Genomic DNA, 24,406 nt, shown 5'->3' with positions numbered 1-24,406 from the left:
AAACAGGAAATCACCAAGATTCTAGGTAAAATCGGTGCCTTATTTTTAAAGGACAAACTTTTTTATTCTTTAAGTGGGTGTTTCCTGAGTGCCTACTAGGTGCCAGGCACGGGACACGTAGGTGTTGTGGACCTAGTGTGTGCCCAGGGTTGGGGGGGGGGGGGTGATAGGAAGAGGAAACAGACAACACACACACACACACGCACATACATATGTGACAAATCTTACTAAAGAAACACTTTCGGGGAATTGTCTTTTTTCTAAAAAAAGAAAATGAAAATAAAAGGTTGCGTGCGCGCGCACACACACACACAACCTGAGTCCCCGAAAGTGCAGGGACTGAGCCCAGAGCAGGGAAAGTGGGAGGCCTGGGGCGAGGGGGATGGGCGCGAGGTGCCGGCTGGGTGACAAGGTGCAAGGGCAGAGCCGGCAGCGGCCCCGGGAGTTGGCTGGCGAGCTTGCGCCAGAGGCAGGTGCCAGCTGCGAGTGGGCGGAGGGGCGGGCGCGGGGCCAGGCGGGGGAGGCCCGGCGTCACCTCTGCCTCGAGGACTCGGGCGCGCAGACGAGCTCGCCGCGAGCAGCCGGGGGCACGGGCGTCCCCGCCATCCGCGGAAGGAGCCGCGGGAACAGTCGCCGCAGCCGCCCAGCGACAGCATCCTCTGGAGAGACGCCCCAGGCTCCGCCGCCGCCTTCCTCCGCCGGGAGGCGAGCGCCGCCGCCTGCTCCCGGCCCCGCCGCCTGTGCGCCCGCGGGGGGCAGCAAACACCCGCGCCCCCCAGCCCTTCCCTGCAGCGGGCTCCCGGGCGGGCGGCGCGGGGAGAGAAGGTGCCAGAGACAGGGGCCCAGAGGCACCATCCTCTGGTCTCCACTCCACGCGGAGCAGGGACGCCCGCCAGCACCGCGAGCCCGCACGCCGCGGGTCCCCAAGTTCAGGGGCGACATCCCTCCAAGGAGGAGGGGCGATCCTCCGCGGTGAACACGCCGGCCCCGTCGACCCCGGCCGGCCCTCGGCGCCCAGCGCCCGCCCGGGTCCCCGGAGACGCCCGCGCGCCCCGGCGGGGCCATGCCCGGGCTGCGCCGGGACCGCCTGCTGACCCTGCTGCTGCTGGGCGCGCTGCTCTCCGCCGACCTCTACTTCCACCTCTGGCCCCAGGTGCGGCGCCAGCTGCGGCCCCGGGAGGACCCGCGGGGCTGCCCGTGCTCCCGGCACGCCTCGTCCCCGGCCCCGGACTCCGCCGCCGCCTCCCCGAACCCCCGCGCGGCCGCGCGCAACTTTTCCCGAGCCGGGCCCGGCGCTGAGCGGCGCGGCGGCCGCGGCTCCAAGCTGCAGGCCCTCTTCGCCCACCCGCTGTACCGCGTCCCAGAGGAGCCGCCGCTCCTCGGGCCCGAGGACTCGCTCCTGGCCAGCCAGGAGGCGCTGCGGTACTACCGGAGGAAGGTGGCCCGCTGGAACAGGTGAGGACCCCGGGCGCCGGGCGCCCCCCGCGCGCGCTGCCCCGCCTCGCCGCCCCCGCCCGGAGCTCCCGCTGGGCGCCTGGCGCCGCTCGTGTTCCCCGCCCGGACCCCACCAGCTGTTGGCGGACGGCACAGTCCAGCCCCGAGTGCATCTCAGGGGGAGAAAGTTTCAGTGCAGCCCCACAGCGGAGAAATGCTCTCAGCCTCTTCCCTCCAGCTCCCTGTTCACCCCTTAGCCCCGCTGCACTGTCCTGGGCCGTTGTCCCCCTCTTTCTCCTTGTCCTGATGTTGGGAAGCCGCTGCTGGACTCGGGTGTTCCGGAAAAGGTTCCCAAAGAGAGCAACTCCAGAGCTGGTTCGAATTCCGCACTCCGCTTTGGACCTGGGTGCCTTCCAGAAAGCAATGCTACTCCCTGAACACCCAGCTCTTTCTTTTAACTTACTCCTCTGCCCGGGTCAGAGATTGCAAGAGGTCAGCTGGGGCGGAAAGTTCCCTGACCTGGTCACCGACCTATTCTTTTTAAAACCCGGCTTGTCTCTCTGGCCGGTGCTCTAACTTGAAGGTGGTTTTAGCATTGGGGTAATTTGGGCTGACACGGATCTGAGGCTTGATACTTTCACAGAGGAGGTAGAAAGCTACCTGGAAATTTCTAAAAATCCAAAGCAAAATGTAGCTGGAGGTTGGGGGGTGGGGAGCCCAAACCTATTTAGGACTCACTTAAGAAGACGTAAAAGGGCAGGAAGGGGGTAGTTTGGAGTGGGAAGAATAGTCAAAACTGAGATCGGGGTTAATGACAGAGATCTTCACATGAGCTAGAACTGTTTCGAAGTACAGACTTGTCTAAATATCACTGGCATCCAGAGTTCATTTTGAACCACACCCATTACTTTTCTTACTACAAGAGATTTCAAAATGAGATGTCATCAGAGGGTTTTATAGTCCCTGCGGAGAATGGGTCGACCATAAATCTCAGTGGCCTCCCAGGGCTAGCCCAGTTTAACTGTTTGCTCGTTATTCTGTAGCGCTAAGGCCGGCTGGGGCTTGAGGGAGGGAAGGACTTTCAGAAAGCAAAAGGAGATGAAATGGGGAGCCCTTGGCTGAAATCGCTGTGGTGAATTTTGCAGCTCCGTGGCTGATGACTTTAGATTAGAGAAAAGGTGGTTCTCCATTTCATTGCTAATTGGGTATAATAAAAAGGCAATTTGAGAGTGTTTCTCAGACACTGTCCTGTTCAACATTACCTTGATTTCATCAGTAATGTGGGCGTCGGGATCAATGGACTAGGAAATTGTGCCCTTAGAAAATCGTCTACCTATCTGCGGAAGGTTCCAGAATGAGGGGACTGTGGGCGAAGTCGTTTGCTTTCATAATCAGCATTCATGTATTCTCATTTCTGTGGCCCTGCACTTCCTTATGTTCCTCCGGATCTTGAAGGAAAGTCCAGGAGAATATTTTTGGCAGAAACACAAAAATCTTTCTCACCGACATTTCCCACCGTCAATGTTTGAGCTTGATTTCTACGCCATCGTGTGTCACAAAAACACATTTCCTGGACAGAAATGATTTTGGTCATTTAACAGAGGGGTCGACCCATGGGGGCTGCTGACCTTGCTGTCTTCGGAGCTAACAGCGTAGTTTCGCATGGTTGGTTGAAATGCGACAGCTGGGATATTTCTTTTCCTCTTCCTTTTCCTGCCTCCAGACCTCAAGCGAGGTTTGTGGGCTGAAGCAGGAGAGGAAGCTGCATTCTCGAGGGTTGAAACTTGACCTAGGATTGCAAAGAATACCTGCCTTCACCAGACCTGTATGGCAAACGGGAGGATTCTAATAAGCCGATGCCCTATTACGTGCATCAAGGTTAAGAACAAACGTGGAGGACTCAGTGGCCAGTGTGAACTTGAAGCACACCCAGAGTTCTGTTGTCAGAGAGCGTAACTCATTACCTGAAGCCAGAGAGTGGGCTAATGACTAGATAGCAAGTGGAAGTTTCAATGAAGCCCGCACCCGTGCTGCTGTGTGCTTCTCTGGCTACCCCAGGACAAGGAAGGCTCCAGAGTTCTGTGCAAGCAAATATTTAGACAGCAAAGGAAGAAACAGCGAATGACCTTACTAGTTGTGTCTCTCTTGCACGGACAAGCCTTCCTTGTTTACAGCCGCAACCCAGCCAGTATTTAAAAACTAGAGAGTTATAGACCTATATGGATGCCACCGTGCCAATAATTACCTACCATTAACTGCTATCCAAAATAATTGTAGCAGCAAGCCATCTGCCACACCAGGAGGGTTTCAGGCAGCGAGAGAAGCCAAATCAGCATTCTTCACCCCTTGCCCAGAAGCGACCGTTAGTCTGAGTAATATATTTTTTTCTTAACCGCCACGCCAATAAGTCATGGTGTGAAGTTGGAAGGTATCTTTCTAACAACGTGAGCTCATTACCAACAGAAGGTAGGGAATGACCTGGTTGTTATTTGTTTTTTGGTTTTTGGTTTTTTTTTTTTTTTTTTTTCCTCCCAGCACATTCCTTTTTGATTTTGGTGGAAGGTGGAGCTTAGACATCATTTTGAATGTTTCAGGCTTTCCATCAGTCTTTGTTAATTGCATGTCAAGATAAGGTGAAGTTCAAATGCAAAAGATAGGCTGTGCGTCCCGTAGAGTCTCCCGGGCTGACATTCAGGGTGTTCTGCAGACTTCCCCTACCCACTGTTCCTCCCTCCCGTCCTCTCCTTCCTCCCTCAAAAACGGAACTAAGTGTGGCACAATCCAAGCTAAACATGCAACCAGGGAAAAAAGTGTTTCTGCCGAGTCGTTGGTCGCTGATCACAACGAGGGAGGCAACTCCAGGCTCTCTCAGGCACGATGACCCCTTGGGCACCTGTCTTGAGTAGCGAAAAGCCAAGACTGATCGAGGAGCGAGGGGAGTGTAGTCTGCAGGACTTCAGGCCGGGCACCAACCAGCCAGATGAGGCCGGAAGGCAGGGCTTACCTGGGGCACAGGTAACCGCTCACCTTGTTGCTCTCCTCTACCTTCTAGAAATGCGGCTTCCTGGCCGGTGGGCTGGGGTTCTTCTCTGCCGACAGGCTGCCCAAGCCGGACAACATCTGTCCTTTGACATGTCACAAGTGGCCAGCTTGGCCTGGCCCTTTGCCCACGGGTCTTTGGTTGGTCCCTCCGTAACCCTCTGGTCTTGACAGTCAAGGTCAAACAGGGTCATCCCCCTCCAACCCCACCGGTGTTGAAACAAATTCCCTACTCTCTGCTTTTCTTCCTTGACGATCTCTCAGGTATGGGAAGGCTGTCTTTTCCTACAATTACAGCGTCAGCATTTCTCAGAAGCCTGGATGTGTGTGTGAATCTGTGTTTTTCCCACCAGCCCAGGGACAGGAAGCACCTTTCTTTCCCTCTCCTCCTACCTACTTGCTGTCACCAAAAGCAAAGCCTCGCCCTGAGTTTCCCTTTGAAAAATCACAGCAAAGAGACTGGGCAGCTTTTCAAAGATGACAGTTGTTTAAAGGGAGTAAATTGGCTCAAGTCTTTCCCGGGGAAGCTTTGAGAAGATCCAGCAGGCCAGGGCAGATAGAGGAGGGGCAGAGGGGGAGGGGAGGGGGAGGGAGGGGAGAAGGAGCCAGGGGTGATGAAAAAGAAGTCAGCTGGAAATGAGAACTGGTTGGTCTAGGGCGGTTTGAAGGCCAAGCTGCTTCCCGCCATGGCATCGGTGGAATGAAAAATACAATCACTTTATTTCACCCCCTCGGTGTCTCCCCTCACCTGCCCCTTTGTCTCCTTCCTGCTGGTCTCAGGCCGGCCCCAGACCATAAGGAACATAGATCGGGAGCAGGCAACTCAACTTGCAAAGCAGCTACATGTCCAGCTTTTTCCTTCTGGATAGTGGCCACTTGCGTTTCTCCCAGAACCACCAGGATCTTGGGCCCTTGTCCGATTCTTCCATCAGTGATGTCCGCCCGGCTAAGAAAGGAAATGGCCTCCTTCGGGCAGCACATGGACCTCGACCAGACCTGTGTGTGGTTAGCAGAGGGAGTGGGGGCCCTGACTTCCATCTCTCTTTTCCAATTAGGGCTTTGCTTGACTGATTTGGGAAGACCTATTATTTTAGCGGTTTCTGCATCCCTGGACTTGTAGCTGGAGGAAACCTCTCCACTCTCCTCAGAGCCACAAACTCCAAACAGATGGTTTCTGAGAGGGCTAATCCAGAGGCCGTTTTTGGGTCCCTTTTTCCTCCTTCCAGAGCTCGGTCTTTACCGCCCTGACTGCAGCCAAGACTTACGTGGTGTTCGTCGGAGGAGTACAGGCACTTCCTGTGTCCCGAATGTCTCAAAATGAAACCCTCGGCCAAGCACGGGAGGATGCTTGTCAGCTGTTCTCTTGTTCCCAGCCCTTAACACTCTCTTTTCACAGTGGGAAGTTCTCATCAGTCCGGGGAACTCAACTGCCTAACTATTTGCCCACAAACCTCTTATCTGAAACGTGCTTGATCTGGCCCCAGTACTTCACAGAAACTTGCTGACTTTCTGGGCTTTACAGTTTCCTTAGAAGCAAGTGCATACTGTGGACAGAATTGCAAGATGGCCGCATTAGGTCCCCAGCCCTGGTGTACACACACTTGCCTTCATTATTCAACTAAGTAACCTGGGAACTGCTCTAAAGAATTTTACAGATGTAATTAAGGTCCCTGATGAGTTGACTTTGAGATAGAGAGATTATCCAAGTATGCCTGGCCTGGTCACAGCAGCCCTTTAAAAGTGGGGAGCTTTGGAGCACCTGAGTGGCTCAGTCAGTTGAGGGTTCGGCTCAGGTCATGATTTCAGGGTCCTGGGATCGAGCCCCGCATCGGGCTCTCTGCTCAGCATGGAGTCTGCTTGAGGATTCTCTCTCTCTCTCCCTCTCCCTCTGCCCCTCCCCAAGCTGGTGCACACACACATACTCTCTTTCTCTCAAATAAATGAATTAATTTAAAAAGATTTAAAAAGGAGGGAGTTTCTTCCAGCTGATGGAAGAAAAGAAAGTTAGAGATTCAGAGTATAATACGGGTCTGATGGACCATTGCTGACTTGACAATGAAAGGGACCTCATGGCAGAGGACACTTAGGGGTTAAGATTGGTCCTCAGGCAATGGCCTGCAGGGAAACAGGGCCATCAGTCCCCAAACCACAAGGAAATGAGTTCTGCCAACAACAAGAATAAGCTCAGAAGCAGATTTTGCCCCAGAGTCTCTGGACAAGAACTCAGCCTGGTCGACAGCTAAACACCAGCCTTGCAAAGCTGGCACAAAGAACACAGCTGAATTCCAACTCCATGAGCTAACAGATGGGTGCAACTTTAAGCCAGTAGGGTTCGTGGTAGTTTGTTACACAGCGGTAGCAAACGAATATACAGTAGGGCTGCTTGTTCCAGTTCATAGAAGAGACTGGGGACAAGAAGATTGCTTACCTTGCCTTCCAAAGTCACGCTGCCAGCAAACCACAGATGGGCTTTGGACCCAGAGGGTCTGGATCCAGAATATGGTCCCAACCATCAGCTCTCTTCTGTGCATCCTTTGAAGTCCACAGGCCCTCAATTTCCCTCTTCTGGAAAGGCTTTTCCGACTACCTCCAGCCACTCTGGTCCCTCCCTGACTGTATGCACCCTCCACTGAGAGCACCACATTATTTTTTATGACTGTAGCTGCCTGTGGGAGTGAACAGCATGCTTCTGTTGCTCCTGGCATGAAAAGCCCCCAGTTTGCATGTGGTCTTCTGGTTTCCCATGGGGTCCCTCCGGGGGGGAGGGGGGCAGAGTCAGAGGAAATACTGCGGAGCAAATAATTGGGAACAGACAACAGCAGTATTGGGGGGCTGTTAGGAAATGGCCTATTGCATCCCATAAAGAAAAGGCCTCGAACCAAAACAACACTGACTGCAAAATCGCTCCACCTGTAACTTCCTACCCCTCCCTATAGAGGTCTAAGACAAAACCACCCTACTGAGAGATCCTAAAATTTGGATCTGGGCTGGGTGTTCTCTTCATTGCAATACCTTAAATAAAGTCAATTTTTAAAAGGGGGGCACCTGGGTGGCTCAGTGGGTTAAAGCCTCTGCCTTCGGCTCGGGTCATGATCTCAGGGTCCTGGGATCGAGCCCCGCATCAGGCTCTCTGCTCAGCGGGGAGCCTGCTTCCCTTCCTCTCTCTCTGCCTGCCTCTCTGCCTACTTGTGATCTCTCTGTGTCAAATAAATAAAATCTTTAAAAAAAAAAAAAAAAAGCCCTGAAGGAAAGTTGAGAAGGCATCAGGTGCCAGGAAGAGGGAATTTCCTTAGCTTCCTGTTCTCTGAGGAAGCGCAGCCAAGAAGTCTTGCCTGAAAGCACGTGGGAAGCACCAAGACCCTGACTTCGCCAACTCATTCCTGGCGCTGCCCCTTGGCAGATGCTGACGTGTGTTTTTCTTGTGATTATTCATTAAGCGCAAGGCTGACAAGAGCCCATGGTTTCCACTGAAGGAGGCTTGCACGCAGCAGAAAGCCGAGCGGGGGTACCATTCTCAACGGCTGCCACTAGAGTGGGACAGAATTTTCGAGGCAATGGAGCAACTGTGAGCCTGTTGTTAGAGGCGCACACATGGACACGCGTCATGGAAGCCACGGCGAGGAGAAAATACAACAAGCAAGGCGTCTCTCTTCTTGTGCCCTGTCCCTTGGTACAATGTCCTGGGGTTGAAACGTGAAATCAGGACAGACTGAGTTTGAGAGCTGGGGAGATGCTGGCATCCAGGACTTTGGAGGCCAAGCCCTGGGGGCGGCCAGTAGAATTTGGTTTGGGCAAGAGGCAAAGTTAAGAGTCAGAAAAATGTCTAATTTATTGGATCCCCTAGTAACAGACGGGTTCCATTTGGGAAGCCACAGCGAATCGAGAAGAGCGGAGAATCAGCCAAGAACCTGTAATAAAACTCAGCAAAATACGGAGAGTAAAAGAAGCTTAAGGAGCGTTGGCACGGGGGCCCGTGGACCGAGAAGCGGGGCTGTTGAAAAAAGGCTGGCCGGGGAAGAGGTGGGATTTTAGAAAACTTGGAAGACGTTGGTAGGTTAGAGAAGATCTCTGCTGGCAGGAGAACATCCCTGCTGTCTGGCCCCCGGAAGCCATGCACGGAGCTCAGAGAGCAAACGTGCTGTCGGTACCTGGGCAAGCTTCGTGGGTTGGAGGGAAATACGTCTGATGATGTTGAGGGCAATGGAGAGTCTAAACGCAGGGACTAGTGGTCTCTCCTGGCCGATCCAAGGGGCCCACGGGGTCTCCGTTTCATCAGTTCAAATGGGAGTTTTCTCTTTCTGACTCATTTTCTTCCGTGGGTGAACAGCTGCAAATTCTGTAGCAATAGTGTATTTATCTGCATGTAACAGCTCAGCTCGTGGTTTCCGCTCTGAGCTAAGATGATGTACAACCTGTAGCTGCTTTTTACGCATCCCGCGCCCCTCAGAGCCGTCAGATATGCTAGAGAAGGACCAAAGGCAGCTCCACCATCAAATCAAACCCCTTTATTAACCGGCTGTTCTGCTGCTGGGGGTTTTTAACGGGGTCACTGGACCCCACTGAGTTCAAGTGATGAAGTCTGTGTTTCCCTTAAATTTGACACCGAATTTGCATTCTGTGCAAAGGCTTATTATTATTTTTGGAAAGCACACTTTGGTTTCAAGGGACAGAGACCCAACTCAAAGTAATGCGAGCTGGAAAAGAAAATGAGACTCCAGTAACCAGAACTCAGCAAGGGCAGCTGTCCTTTCTGTCTCCTCAGTTTGGATCCCCTCTTGCAGCTTCACCTCCCGACAGTCCACAGTCTGTCCTAGGACCAGACAGAAAAGAGTTTCTCCGATTTCCAAAAAGAAAGAGTCTGAGCCGAGATGCCGATTGGCCCATTCTGAGAAAACACCCGGCTGTAGAAGGCTGTGATGGGCCCACCTTTGAGGGGGCTGCCCACGCCTCAACCAATCACTGATGTCAGGGAGGCGGAGCTATCGGAAACACCTGCCAGCCAGGTGGCTCAGTGTGGGGAAGGGCAGTCCCCCAGAGTGACCCTGGGTGGACAGGGGACAGGGGTCCTGGAGGAACTGACCTGACCAGTGATTCTAGAAAGGGTCTCCGCTTAAGCATAGGGCACTTTCTGACTCCTGTAGACACTGTTCTGGAGTTTTAATTAAGGCTTTTTAAAATCAAATTCAGGGCTCCTTGGTGGCTCAGTTGGTCAGGCATCTGTCTGCCTTTGGCTCAGGTCATGATCCCAGGGTCCTGGGATGGAGTCCCGCACGAGGGCTCCCTGCTCAGCGGGGAGTCTGCTTCTCCCTCTCCCTCTCCTTCTGCTCTTCAAACCCCCTCCACCCCAGCAGGTGTTTGCTTTCTCGTGCTCTGCTGTCTCTCTCTCTCTCTCAAATAAATAATCTTTTAAAATAATAATAATAAATAAAACCAAATTCATTCATAACAAATTCCTAACACGTGCAGACTTTTTATACCAACCATTAAAATCCTCCCAAGAAGTGAGGCATCTTTGCATGTGGGCGCAAATCAACCTTACGCCCTCACGGGAGCCCGAGGAAGAAACTGATGAGGCCTCGTTCATTCATGGGCTTATTTTCTGTCTCCCGACAAGAGATTCCGCTTGGAGCCACGACACCAGTGTGTCGATTCTGCCTTCCTTCAGAAAGGAAGAGGGTTGAGTTGTGGTCCCTGAAGGCTCTTTGCTGCTCTGTTTTCCAAGTATTCCAAGTATTCCAAGATTTCTTCTTCAAAGTCTGTCAGAGTGAAAATATGGGGCATTTTCCAAGTGTGCTCCATGAACTTCTAGAGTTTGGGGAGGCGTTTCTTGGGTTCTGGAAATGATTGATTAATTTTCATCTTGAAAGAGCGTACTTCAAGATGATCTTCACATGAGAAAACTCTCACCGATTGTGTTTTGCACATGGCAGCCCACGGAGCCTGTGGTAGGTGGTTCATGGGGACAGATGGCTTCTTCTATCTTTGTTTAATTGAGGAGTATTCTGAGATTGCAAGGTGCGCTGCTAAAATCTGTGTGTGTATCAGGGTTTTTTTTGTACTGTTACCAAAACAAGGTGTTAGAAATTAATCAGGTTCTGAAATAAGACAATGTCCGACTTCCATTGCCCCCAAGTTTGAATGCTTGAGTTCATAATCCTGTTATCCCTCTCATTTTTATTGGTTGGCTTTTTAAAAATGAAATTACATATTTTACCCTATTAGATTGATAATGATAAATTATAAATATTGTTTCTTTTTTTGGCAATACTGGGTAAGATTTCTTTTGTAAGGAAGGTTCCACTTGTGGAAGAATTTTGAAAACCACTGATCTGGAATGTGTGGAAATAGAGTAAATGTCTTTTCTTCTTTTCTCTCAAATTGGTGTGCCTAGAACCCAAGCCCCCTACCCCTGCCCTCACCCCACCCCCTCAGCTGTTGTCAGTAATGAGATCAAGGCACTTGCTAATGACCACACCTCCCACCACAGCTTTGCCAATGCTTCCGGCAACTGGAGCATAAGAGAGCATCTTTTAGGGCTTGTACACTGCTTACTTTGCTGCACAACAAATCATTCCAAAATGCAGTGACTTAAAACAAGAACCATTAAAAAAAAAAAGAAGAAGAACAATGACAAGAACCATTTATTAGCTCGTGATTCTGCAAGTCAGCATTTGGGCTGGGCTCAGCTAAGCCTTCTTCTGATTCTCTGCTGGGCTCCCTGAGACATCTGTGGTCTGCTGCTGTGTATGTTCTACTGATCCTGGATGTGTCCTCTTCCTTGGGGTTCCCTGTCTGGGACCTTGGCTGAGATGACTGTGGCTGTCCACGGCCTGTCATCCCCCAGTCAGCTAGTCCAGGATTCGTCACATGGTGGTAGCAGGTTATCAAGAGAGAGGAGATGTGTGCACGGCCCCTGGAAGTCCTGGCTAGAGCTTCCTAAGTATCACCTCTGCTTAGATACATCTCAGGCCATCTGGGGAGATTCAGGTCTCCTGGCCATCGGAGAAGAGGCAGTCTAATAACTTAGTACTGTTCCCCTGAGCAAGGCTCAGAGCAGGTCCCCTTTGCTGGTCAGTTGTCGGGCAGTGCGCCGGTGGCTCCAAGTGGCAAGAATCTGCCCCATATGTCAGTGAGAAAGACATCTAACGTAACCCCCCAAAACCGAATGATGCCGCTATGGACTGAATCATGTTCCCGCAAAAGTCATACGTTCATGTTCTAACCTGCCATACACCTCAGGACGTGACTGTTTTTGGGAGACTGGATAATGAAGATTAAGATCAAATGAGGTCACAAGGGTGGGGCCTTAAGCCACTATGCCCGTGTCCTTGAAGGAAGACAGAGAGACAGGTGGGATACTTATGCACAGAGGAAGGCCCTATGAGGACACAGGGAGAAGGCGGCCACCTTCAAGCCATGGAGACAAGCCTTGGGAAACACCACGTCCACTGACACATTGATCTTGGACTTCTAGCCTCCAGAACTGTGAGAAATAAACATCTATTGTTTAAGCCACACCAGTCTGAGGTGTTTTGTGGCAGCAGCCTGAGCAGACGCATACAGAGGCCAGCTGATGGGGAGGCGTTGTGGCTGATCTGCTGCCTCGGGCCTGCCTCCACCTCAGCTCCTGGGACACCGGCAGTCATCGCTGAAATGGTCCCCACCTCCTGGTCTAGTTCTTCCAGCTGCATGAAGCCTCTGGGCCTCCCTTTCCAAGCCCTTGAAAACTCCCTCAGTTCCAGACGACACAGCCTCCATCCCCGCTTACGGTCAAGGGCATGTTTGGCTCTTCATTCAGACCTGTTTACGGACAGACTTGAAGTTCCCCTTGTTCTGGAGACCATTTATGAGGTCTGAAGTGGATACTGGTCTCTCTGTCTCCCTGCAACCCTCCCACGAGGGTCCTAATCACCCCCAAGACCATGGACACTCCGATGGAATGGGTTGAGGACACAGCATGCTCCCACCAGGTGTTTAAAACTTGTTTTGTACATTTTTTTAAAGATTTTATTTATTTGTCAGAGAGAAAGAGAGAGAGCACAAGCAGGGGGAGAGGCAGCGGGAGAGGGAGAAACAGGCTCCTCGCCGAGCAAGGAGCCGGATAAGGGGTTCGATCCCAGGACCCTGGGATCATGACCTGAGCTGAAGGCAGACGCTTCACCGACTGAGCCACCCAGGTGTTCCTTGCTTTGAAAATTTTTAAACACTTCCTTTTCTATGAACCAATGTAATATTTAGAACAATGATGAAAATCTGTTTTCACTTCTCATGTGTATTAAGGGCCTGAAGGAAATTTCCAAAGACCTTTCTCCATTCACTTATCTCTAGAGCATTTCTGATAATAACTGTTAATATGATTAGAGGCATGAGTGTGTAGAATCCTTTCTGCATCTTGAAGCTCTTTTATTTATTTATTTTTTAAGATTTTTTTTTTAAGATTTTATTTATTTATTTGACAGAGAGATTACAAGTAGGCAGAGAGGTAGGCAGAGAGAGAGAGGAGGAAGCAGGCTCCCTGCTGAGCAGAGAGCCCGATGCGGGACTCGATCCCAGGACCCTGAGATCATGACCTGAGCCGAAGGCAGCGGCTTAACCCACTGAGCCACCCAGGCGCCCCTATTTTTTAAGATTTTATTTATATATTCGGCAGAGGGAGGGCAGGAGCAGATAAGCAGGGGGAGCGGCGGAGGGAGAGAAACAAGAGGCTCCCCACTGAGGAGGGAGTGCGATTCGGGACTCGATCCGGGGACCCTGGGGTCATGACCTGAACCAAAGGCAGACGCTTAACCAACTGACCCACCCAGGCGCCCCTTCTTGAAGCTCTTTTCAACAGTCTGTAATTAGTTCACTATAGAAAAGGATGTGTCTTCACAGCCAGTAAGAGGCTGACTGAGTGTCCCCATGGAAAGACACCCAATCCGTCTGTCTTTGGATATATAGCGGTATCCTTGGCACCAGCCTCGGGCAGCAGACTCCGTGTACGACCGACCCCTGGGAAGAAAAGTGCTGTCTTATGCCGGGACCCTCAGAGGCCACGCCTTCTGGGAAACCCTCTGCTGAAATTTGCAAAAATTCCTTCAGTGCAATGGCATCAAAGCAACACGGGGAAAAATGTCTGCGCTGTGTTTATCATCATCACAATCATTGTGTCGTTATAATGTCAGAGTGAGGAAGGAGGTTCATCTAGGATCATTTGCTGTCAGGAAATGAAACAGACCATCAAGGACGGATTTTCATGCCACACACGGCGTCGCTCCGTGGCCCGGGGCCCCTTGGCAGAGAACACTTGGAGAGCTCCATCTCCCACTCCTGGGGAAGTCACATCGCTAAGCCACTGGGTGTTAGCGTTTCCTGAGCAAGTTCTGAGAAGGGGATTCAGTCACTGGCATTCGTGTCCTGTAACAAAGGTGTTCTTTCGCAATTCTGGAGGCTGACTCTGAAACGCAGGGGTCACTTGGCAGAGGGCACAGTGCTCTGTCCAGAGGCTCTGGGGAAGAACCAGTTCTTTGTCTCTTTCAACTCGTCGCGGCCGCCAGCGTTCTCTGATTTGTGGCCACATCCCTCTCCACGCTGCCTCCATGGTCCCGTCACCCCCTCTTCTGTCTCTGAGCTCATGGGTCTTCACTGCTTCCTGTCTCTCTCTCCTGGAAGGACACGTGCCATCGGATCTGGGGCGCCCACGGGGGATCCAAGACCATCTCCTCTCAAAATCCTTAACTTTGCTACATCTGCACAGACTCTATTTCCAAATAAGGTCCCGTTCACAGGTCCCAGGGATTAGGTCGTGGACATGAGGTCTTTTGGGAGACCACCCTGCAGGCCACTGCAGTCCCGTTCTGATATGAATACAAACCGTGAGTGACCATGGTTTTATTGTAAAAAAAAAAAAAAAAAAAAAAATTTTTTTTTTTAAGATTTTATTTATTTGACAGACAGAGATCACAAGTAGGCAGAGAGGCAGGCAGAGAGAGAGGGGGAAGCAGGCTCCCCGCTGAGCAGAGAGCCCGATGTGGGGCTCAATCCCAGGACCCTGAGATCATGACCCAAGCCGAAGGCAGAGGCTTTAACCCACTGAGTCACCCAGGCATCCCTGTAAAAACAATGTTTAAAAATGAAACATCATCTAGTAGATAATCTTTTAACTATATCATAAAGACAATTACGATATGTCTCATGGTCAAATAAATATAAAATAGTTAAACAAAACAAGTCAGAGGGAAAATAAGACCCATGGGGCCTAGAGGGAGGAACGTCTCAGAACACCTCTGTGAAAACCTGCCCGCCCCCGAGCTAGCTGTGCTCAGGAGAGCTGCTCGTCGTGTCTTGTCTCTAGGGCAAGAGCTAGCCTATAGCCCAGGGTGGACCCAGGGATTCCTGGAAATTCCCTGTTCTCCTCCTCCCTCACGTCCGGCACCTCAGAGGACACCACGTGGTAGAAGGACCAGAGCCTTTACCTTCCCCAGCACAAGTGGCGCCGTGTCCCCCAGCAAGTCCATTACGGTCATGACCCCGCGGGCCCTGTGTGGCCCAGGACCGGCTCGCAGGCCTGCTGGCTTGTGTTATCGAAGGAGAAAACCGACAGGTTCCAGAGAAACAAGTAAAAGACACCTCCTTGGGGCAGCCTCCCAACAAGCCTGATGTTTTAGCAGAGCTGTTTTTTAAAAAAATATATATTTATTTGAAAGAGTGAGCAAGAGAGAGAGCACCAGTGGGGTGGGGGGTGGGGGGAGTGGGGACAGAGGGAGAGGGAGAAGCAGGCTCCCTGCCCATGACCCCAGGATCATGACCTGAGCGGAAGGCGGACGCTTCACCGGAGGAGCCACCCAGCAGAGCCCCACAGCAAAGCTTCTATTCGATGTCGAGAGGCATTATATTTAGGATAAATTGCCCAGGAGCTCGGGCGGAGGGGCGGGGGGGAGTTTCTCAGGGTTATCATTCAGCGCAGAGAGGGAGACTAGGCAGTTGGCTAGACCTGGAAGTAGGAACAGAAGGTTCTGTGGGAAGGTCGCATGGTCCAGAAGGATTCAAAGCCACCGACCTCCGTCCAGCGAGGAGCCAAAGGTCCAAGGGCGGGCTGCATCCTCCTCACACAATACTTCGGGAGCTGCAGTGACAGGTGGGTCAAAGGGTAATCAGTGCCACCCAGCCTTGTGCCGTGGCATGTGGCTGCAAAATTGGGGGCTGGAAAAATATTAAAAGACATTATAACCGAATGGCCACCTTCGGTATTAAAAAACCATCAACAAAGCCACCACGGTACGCCTAATCTGAGCAGTAGAATTTAGTGGTGGCCCCTGTGGGTTAAACTCATTGCAAAATGTCACCGAACGAGGTGGCCTTCTGTTCTGTTATGAGCTGTAAATCCATTAAAAGGTCTGAGGAGGTCAGCCAGAAACGATGAGCTTGGATTTATGACAATCGGGCGGCCGCCCTTCTTTCTGGCAATGATGGAGTTAGTGATCTGTTAAGGTTACTTGTCATCTGTGATTAGGAAAACTGTTTTATCTGCATCTATGAAAATGCTTCTTCCTGACTTCCCTGGCAGGATCCACTCAGCCAAAAACATCAGTTTTTCATTATGTATTTAAAAAAAAAAACAAGCAGATGGGCCAGAACGATTAGGCCCCAAAAAACCAGCTGGCTTCTTCTTGCCCTTTGGGTCTCCTTTCAGAGCTCCCCACCCACAGGGGGCTTTCCTGTCCCAGTGACCTAAAGGGGTCCCAGGGCCTCCTTTGCTGGCTCCTGCCTTGTTTTCATCAGGCTTCTTAACGGGACTTAACACCTTCTCGCTTATTGATAAGCTCAGCATTTAACCTCACTAGATCACAAGGTTCTTAAAGCGTTGTACTCAATTGAATGGATACATTCACGTCCTCGTCCCCTGAATCTGTCACGGGTATCTTACTTGGAAAAGGAAAGAAGTCTTTGTAGATGCCATTACGTGAAGGATCTGGAGATGAGGAATTCATCCTGGGTAATCTGGGTGTATCCTAATCCTAAAACAAGTGTCCTTTTTTATTTTTATTCTCACACTTTATTACTTTATCCAAGTGATAACAATCTGTTAGAACTTGTATATGTTCTTACATTTCCCCTTTTTTTATATATAATTTTTTTTATTTTTTTATAAACATATAATGTATTTTTATCCCCAGGAGTACAGGTCCGTGAATCACCAGGTTTACACACCTCACAGCACTCACCATAGCACATACCCTCCCCAATGTCCATAACCCCACCACCCTCTCCTGACGCCCCTCCCCCTGGCCACCCTCACTTTGTTTGGTGAGAATAAGAGTCTCTTATGGTTTGTCTCCCTCCCAATCCCATCTTGTTTCATTTATTCTTTTCCTACCCTCCAACCCCCCTACATTGCATCTCAACTTCCTCATATCAGGGAGATCATATGATAGTTGTCTTTCTCTGATTGACTTATTTCGCTAAGCATAATACCCTCTAGTTCCATCCACATCGTTGCAAATGGCAATATGTCATTTTTTGATGACTGCATAGTATTCCTTTGTGTATATATATGCATATATATATACCACATCTAGAGCTACCCTATGATCCAGCAATTGCACTACTGGGTATTTACCCCAAAGATACAATGTAGTGATCTGAAGGGGCACGTGCACCCAAATGTTTATAGCAGCAATGTCCACAATAGCCAAACTATAGAAAGAACCTAGATGTCCATCCACAGATGAATGGATAAAACAAGTGTCGTTTTAAGGAAAAACAGGGAGAGTAGACACAAAAGAGGAGACAGCGTGAGCAAGAAAGCAGAGAGCGTGGTGGGGCTCCCAGGCAGGGAATGCCAACAACCGCGAGAAGCTGGAAGAAGCAAAGAACTGATTCTCCCCCTGCAGCACCCCTGCCCCCCGAAGGAGCAGAGACTTACTGACACCTCGCTGTCAAGCTCCCGGCCTCCAGAACGGCGAGAACACTCAATTTCTGGAAAGCCACCAAACTTGTGGTCATCTATTATGATCATCCTAGAGCCTAATAGAAGGATGGAGGCTTGCTTGCGTCTTTGACGATGGAAGCCAGTATCCAAAAGGCTGGTTTGTACACAGTAGGTGCTTAATAAATGTTTGGTGCATGAATGAGAAAAAGAGTATTTCAGAGGCTCTGTGAGCAGGCAGTTCTGGGTTGAAATCCTGGCTCTGCCACAGGTCACCGAGAGGCCTGTCTTCTGGAGACCGGGTGTCCTCATCAGCAGTGTGGCCCAGAATACCCACCCTGAGGGCACTGGAGGGCAGAGTGAGGTCACATACGTAACGTCTTGAGCGTGATGCTTGGTGCATACAGCACAGTGTCTCCAACAGGGGAAGGACCGCTCGTTGGTTATTCTTCTGTGTTCGATGTGGGTGACTTGCCACATGTCGGTCGCCAGCCTTATCCAGTTACGTGGGATTCTCAGTTGATGAAGCAACAGCAGCCTTGGCCAGGTCCCACAGCCACGGGAAGAGCACCAGGGCCTCCAGCCCAGCCAGCGCCCTGGCTTGCCTTGGCCACATCTGGTGCTTCCGGAGACAGAAAATGCATGGATGGATTTCTCCACGGTCACCCGGACGTCGGACGCCTAGTGCTTGCGGACGGACAGAACACGGAACTGGGTCTCGGTGCCATTAGTCTACGTCTTTCAGAGATCACATCGCTTCCCGCCCCCCACACACGCTTCAGAGTAGAAACCGGTCAGCTAATGTTTGCCCAGGGACAGGACTTGAAATGACAGGAATCCTGCGGATTCCAGAAATGACTTTATTTTTTTCTCCTTTGCTCTTTCCACAAGCATTTCTTAAGCCAGTTAAACAGGCTGCTCTCTGCTCACGGCAGCCCTTTTCCTTGCAACAAAGCCTCCCACAGGTCGGTGACAGTGGTCCTAGCTGACACCCGAGAAATCCTTACTCCGGCGGTGGGGGGAGGGTAGCCGCGCTGCCTCCTTCCCAAACTCTCTCACTTAATCCTCACAACAACCCCGTAAGAGAGGTACTACTATTGTACGCATCCTCGGTGGAGGAGAAAGGCTCAGGGGGGTGAGGTTACACCAGAAACTGGATTTCCAAGGCAGAAATTCAACACTGACTTGAACTTCGCCTCCTATCTGAGATCGGGTCCTGGCAGCATAGCTGAAACTAGAGTCAAGAGCAGGAGGCCTGGGGGCTGTGTTCTCAGAGTGACCCCTTGCGTCGCAGTCTGGGGGTGGGCCAGGCCGAAAAGCTCCCAGCCCTCGGCCATGGACACACAGATCGTGTGGGCTTCCCGGAGGGCGAGTTGGTGGTAAGCACCAAAAGCTGTAAAAATAGCTCAACTCATCCGTTGTGATGCCCTCTAGACCTCTTTGTGTTGTCTTTACGCCACCAAAAAAAATGTTTGCTTTTATAATCAGGGGCAAAAAATCAGTGATGGTTGAATCCCTCCCCCGTGTTCTGATTCCAGGCTTGGGTTTCATCGCAGCAGCACTGGGGACGGTCACCGATCTGCCCCCATTTAATTCAGGTCTCCTCTGCTTTGGGTCCCCTCCAGCTCAGAAGCCCCTGTCATGCTGGGTAGGTCTTACTCAACCGCTGAGCCAGAGCCGTGACCCCGGGAGGTCAGGATGGGGTGGGGGACCAGTCAGCCCCGAGTGGAAACAAGCGGTCTGTTGCAACATAGCATGAACCCAGCTCGGAGAGGGGGAAGTGATTGTGTTTCAGCCGGAGAGAAACGAGTTTGTGTTGAGAAATCAGCCCATTCGGCAAAGGCTCACTGAAATCTTGATACCGTTGCTTTCCCAACAGCGGACAGACAAGCCCGTGTGGCTGGTGTTCTCGCCACCCTCTCCCTGATCTTTATGGGGACCCCATTGGTTGGCCGAGTAAGTCCTTGACAAAGCATCACTTGCCCTGCCGACTCTGGGGAAGAGCAGAAAAGGCTGTTCCTTTGTCTTTTCTGTTTACTACGTTGTCATGCGTAGTAAGGGGTTTGGGAAAAAGAGCTTCATTTCCCCGTCCAGAGACTAGAGGGATGATCAATTCACAGGGCATGGGGGAGCTAGAAGAAGAGAAGCCACGCAAAGGACCCCCACGATTCATGTCTAATAAGCTCTTCACAAGCGCAAGTTAGTGACACTCAGTAAAGACACATCCTATGTGAGCTAATAGCACGAGAGTGAGGCACCAGCATCCATGTGTTCCCCTTGGGTCCCAGCCCCCCGGCAGCCAGGTGGGGCCATAGGATCAGTTCTAGCCAGTGGCAGGAGAGTAGACGTGACCTATGACCTACGTCACTTCCTGGCCAGTAGTGAACGCTCCGGGGCCTCTCTTTCCTGACCCTGATGGCCTCAGAAGGCCACCCGCTGGGATCTTGGCGTATCCCCAAGGCCAGGTCCCTGAAGCACGCTGCGACCTTCACGAAACAAGGAGCATGAGTAAGAAAGGAGCCTCTGTTGTGGGAAACCACGGAGATTACCCTGGGATTCTAGCAGAACCTGCCTCTGATCCACCAGCACAAGGGTGAAAGAAACAAGAGGTAGGTTTCTTTCTCCGAGGAATCCAGTCTAAGATGAAACTCAAAGCCCCCTTTCCTGTTAGGTTGGTTGGACATTTATCTACTCGAAGTCATCACGGAAGCTCTTTTTCCCAAACCCCTTCATGCTGGGCGGACGTGCTTAAGGTCACAGGTGACAGAACAGGTGAGGAGGCTCCCCTCGTTCATGTTTGTCACTTGGGCTTGTGCAGGTGGCTGGGGATACTCTGTTGGGTCTATGCCAAGCTCAAACATAAGCACAGGACTATTTGCTGGGGTGGGTTTCCAGTACCTGAAACACACCTTCCTAGGCACACCATGCAGTCACTTTCTGCCACCCTGGGTCGCCCCCAGGAAACAGACCAGACATATACCCCCCAGCCAATTTCCCTTTCCTAAGCAGCTTTCGGAATCTGCCTACTACCCTCAATAGTTTGCGCTTCGGTAGGCACATCCCACAGTCTGTTAAACCCCACTGTCCAGCGTAACCCTTCATGGAGTTCAGGCTTTCCAAAAACCAAAAATGAAAAAAGTCCAGAGAAGGAGTGGGGAAGCCTGTCTCAAGTTTGCCTGCTTGGTCCTCGGTCATCAGCAGCCTCGGGGACAGGGAAACTCAAAGCCCAGCTACCTCCTCGGAACAGAGTTGGGAAAAATTCCACAAGAACAACAACAACAACCAAAAAAACCACAAAAATATCTCAATAAATTATCCTACCCCATGGGTCATTGCGCGTGCAGAGGAGGAAAACAGGCCAAGGTCGGCGATCACTCTCTGTTTGTAAATCAGATGGAAAAAAGAATGCCATGCAAATGAGCCCTAACTCAAGCTAGGTCTCCAGGCCAAGGACTGGAAAGAATTCAGTCCGTGGCTGAGCCACAAGGAAACTGGCCCACAAACCATGAAATCATGTACTGTGCGCCCCCCCCCGGCCCTCACCTAACCCCCGATTACAACCCCCTGCATTTCGATCTCCCTGCATTCAGACTTCTCTGTCCTTCAAATGCCCTTGCCTTGTGTGCCAGACCTCCAGGCAAAGCTCAAACATTTTTTGAAAGTACGTACGTTCTGATGGACCTTTGATTATCAGAGGACCCCCCCAGGTGTGGATTTTTAAGGTTCCTCTTTTTCTGGGTCCGCTCCAAGGATGGCCGCTAGACCTCATTTCTGTCTTCTGCAGTCAGGAAAAACAGTCCAGGCGAGAGAGAAGACCCTCGCCCAGCCAACGTCAATATCATTCGTTCACAGCGTGTGTGTGTGTGTGTGTGTGTGTGTGTGTGTTTGTGTGTGTGTGTGTGTGTGTGTGTGTGTGTGTGTGTAACGCTTACGCATGTGTCCTGTGTCCATGAGGCATCTCTGTTTATCTGGGGACCGCACAATGGGAGGTTGGGAAGAACCAAAATGATGACATTTCAACAGACCCGTCCCGTATCTCTTGCGGGGGTCAGGTGTGTTAGCATTTTAGCCACGGGCTTGCGAAGTGGGATAACTCTGATAGCTCCGGACGTGCTGACTCCCATTCGACGTTTTTTTTTTAAACCATTAAGAAACATTTATAATTTTTGCTGCGCAGAAGATACCGGAGGAGTGTGGGAGGCCCGGAGGAAGACTTGCACGCTGTCTATGGAAAATATCCAATTGCACAGAGTCCAGAGCCCATCCTGGCGATTTTCAGGTCATGGCCAGAGGATTCAGTGTCTTGCCTGCTCGTGATTCTGTGGCTGCAGCCCGGGGTCGCTCCGCGTCAGCACTCCTGACATTTCGGGTCGATTTTCCATTGCGCTCGGCTTTTCTATGTACCAAAGGGAGTTCAAACACTTCCCTGAGCACCTCCCCCGCCACCCCTATTGCAAAATGTTCTCCAAGTATCACCACCCCCAGGGAGTGAAATGGCCTCTGGTTGGGAAGCTCTGGTCTTCGCCAGAGGCAGCGGTCCGGTGGAAAAAATGGACAAACAGCTGTGGAACCCCAGCTCTATGAATCATCAGTCATGGTTGGGTGGAGGGGTTCCTTGGTCCGGTATGGCTCTTGAATGTTTCCAAATGTGTCGTGTGCACCACGGAGTCCAGGGGTTGCCAACACGTGCCGGGGACAGGAAGGGCTCTCGGGACGGGAGGGCTGACTGCAGGACTTCCCAGAGCCTTTCCTGTTCTCCCACCACTGTGACTTGCCCAGAGAGGTTTCAGCGTGCGGCTCTTTCCAAATCTCTTTGTGTGCTACCCGTAATGTCTGGGAGTCATGTCGGTGTTCAGCTCTGCACCCAGGCAGAAACGTAGCCCCACTAGAAGGGGTCTGCGCTTTCCTGGACTTGAGTCTGGGGGTCCTGGAGACTGGGGATGGCTCTTGCTTTCCTCCCCAGAGTGTCCAGTCTACTCACATCTTGGGCGATCGGTCTTAAGGTTGTTAAGAAGATCAAGAATCAGGTTCCCCACTGAGGTCATTGTCTCAGCTCCTGGAATGTTCCTCCTCATTGCCACGGGTGTCGAGCCCATCTGTGAAGCAAATTCCAACAGAGTCTGCGTGAAATGCGTAAGTCTAGCCACTTTGACAAGATCTTTATTTTTTTTCACACTTGGGAGCATGAGGACCGAGGGTTTCTTATTTTAGCTTAGATGTCCACCTCAGTTAAGCAAGTCATTTCATGCCTACACGCCCAGCTGCATGTAGCTAATGTCCTTCGTGGCTACCCGCCCCCGAGGGTGAAGGCTGGGCACGGTGATGCCCTCCCTACTTGGATGGGCTCCTGGTTGCACGCGTGGGGCTATGGGTCCCTCTCCCTGGGGAGGAGCCTGGGGAGTCATCAATGATCCTTGCTCACAAGGATCAAGACACAGGGAGCGAGAGGGTTGTCAATGGCCGCAAAAATGACAGACAACCAGAGTGGTGGTGAGGAGGTGTCCTCAGAAGGCAGTCCCTGAGATTTCTGTCCCTGTTCTGCAGCCAACGCTCACCAGGCTGGTGACCTTGAGGCAACTCCACACAGGTCCCTAACTCAGGTGGGTCTCCTCCCCTATGAAATGGGGCCAGCGGTGGGCCTGCCTCATGGGTAATCGGGTAGCTGTGACGAGAAATGAGCCAGGGCTTGGGGAGTGCCCGGCCCAGAGCAAGAGCCTCCTTGTGCTCGCTGTGGACCACCGTATGCGAGAGCACCAGAGGGAGCGAAGGGTGCTGGTGACAGGTGTGAGGGGCTGCTGAGGGGCTGGCTCTCGGGAGCCACAGGGCAAGGGCGCAGCGGCCTGAGTTTGGATCACGCTGATCACCTCCTTATTGCCTGTCAATGGGCTCGCAAGTCTTCTTTTACATTTTATTTTATTTTATTTTATTTATTTGAGAGAAAGAGAGAATGAGAGGGCATGAGAAGGGGGAGGGTCAGAGGGAGAAGCAGACTCCCCGCCCAGCAGGGAGCCCGATGTGGGACTCGATCCCGGGACTCCAGGATCATGACCTGAGCTGAAGGCAGTCGCTCAACCCACTGAGCCACCCAGGCGCCCCTGGGCTCTCAAGTCTTTGTGGGAGCTTGTTTCCTTGTCCGGCCAGATCTGTAGAAGGAGTTTAGCACTCAGCCAGGTTTCAGAATCTCTAGCCTATTAGCAGTCCCCGCCTCCAGTGCCAGCTCCTGAGCGCGGGAAAGGGGCTTCCTTAGGGGAACGCCTTTTGGACTTGCTCTCAGGAACCATGGAGCCAAGAACCACTCCGTGTGGCTGGTGGTTTCTGTTGGCTCCATTGGCTGTACCTGCCTGTGGCCACTTCTGTTAGAGCTGCCAAAACAGATGACCGCAATCTGGGTGGCTTAAAACACCAGAAATGTATTTTCTTCCTTTCCAGGAGGCCAGAAGTGCAAAGTCAACGTGTAGGCAAGGTCATGTTCTCTCCTAAGGCTCTGGGGGGGGGGTGGGGAGGGGGCACTCATTTGCTGCCACTTCCAGCTTCTGGTAATTCCAGGTCCCTTCACTGGGATCACTGCCCCTGTGGTCACGTCGCCACCTCCTCTTCTCTGTATCTCTTCGTCTGTGTGTCCGTCTTATCAGGACACTGGGATGATAGGCAGGCAATCCAGGATCATCGTCCCCTCCCCGGATCCCCAACTGAATCACGTCTGCAAGTCCCTTTGGTCATAGAGGGAAAAGTACACAGATTCCAGCATTAGGATCTGGGTCTCCTTGCGGGGAGCCATTGCTCAGCCTACTGCAGGAGCCGTCCTAGAGAATAGAGAATAAGCTCTTGCTTCCACCCTTGTGAGCGCAACTCAGGTAACTGGGAAATTAAGCAGCTGTTGTGCAGAATTCTTCACCACCCTCCTTCCCCACCAGCATATCACAGAGCCCTGTGATAAAGGAGTCTCAAAAATCATAGTAATAATAACGCACATAAATAACAATGAATTTATTTAATCTTCACTAAAATCACGTAAAGGTGGGTACA

General features: G+C 51.6%; 1 protein-coding gene and 1 long non-coding RNA gene across 5 annotated transcripts in view; one reads left to right on the top strand and one right to left on the bottom strand.

Annotated features, from left to right (window-relative positions):
- Nucleotides 1-429: 429 nt before the first annotated feature.
- Nucleotides 430-24,406, top strand: part of FAM20A (FAM20A golgi associated secretory pathway pseudokinase) — a 48,513-nt gene continuing 24,536 nt past the window's right edge. Inside the window, exon 1 of one of the 2 annotated variants that reach the window (XM_082708299.1) lies at nt 430-1,455. In XM_082708299.1, the coding sequence (XP_082564425.1) occupies nt 1,064-1,455 (392 nt within the window). In that variant the 5' untranslated portion in view covers nt 430-1,063. The remainder of the gene's footprint in view (nt 1,456-24,406) is intronic. The other variant, XM_082708300.1, reaches the window with a different exon arrangement.
- On the bottom strand, nt 13,126-21,089 carry LOC309852074. Of its 3 annotated transcripts, none has more exons than XR_014305065.1 (3): nt 17,378-18,176; nt 15,512-15,654; nt 13,126-14,117 (listed from the first exon to the last, which is right to left on the bottom strand). It is a non-coding gene; the product is annotated as an uncharacterized lncRNA (long non-coding RNA). The 3 variants fall into 3 exon arrangements; XR_014305064.1 differs by lacking the exons at nt 13,126-14,117; nt 17,378-18,176 and adding exons at nt 14,374-14,563; nt 20,702-21,089; XR_014305066.1 differs by lacking the exon at nt 13,126-14,117 and adding an exon at nt 14,374-14,563 and having other exon boundaries at nt 17,378-18,175.

The sequence above is a fragment of the Mustela nivalis genome (genome assembly GCF_964662115.1).
Source record: "Mustela nivalis genome assembly, chromosome: 17".
Taxonomy (NCBI): domain Eukaryota; kingdom Metazoa; phylum Chordata; class Mammalia; order Carnivora; family Mustelidae; genus Mustela; species Mustela nivalis.
This window is presented reverse-complemented; position numbering and strand designations above follow the sequence as displayed.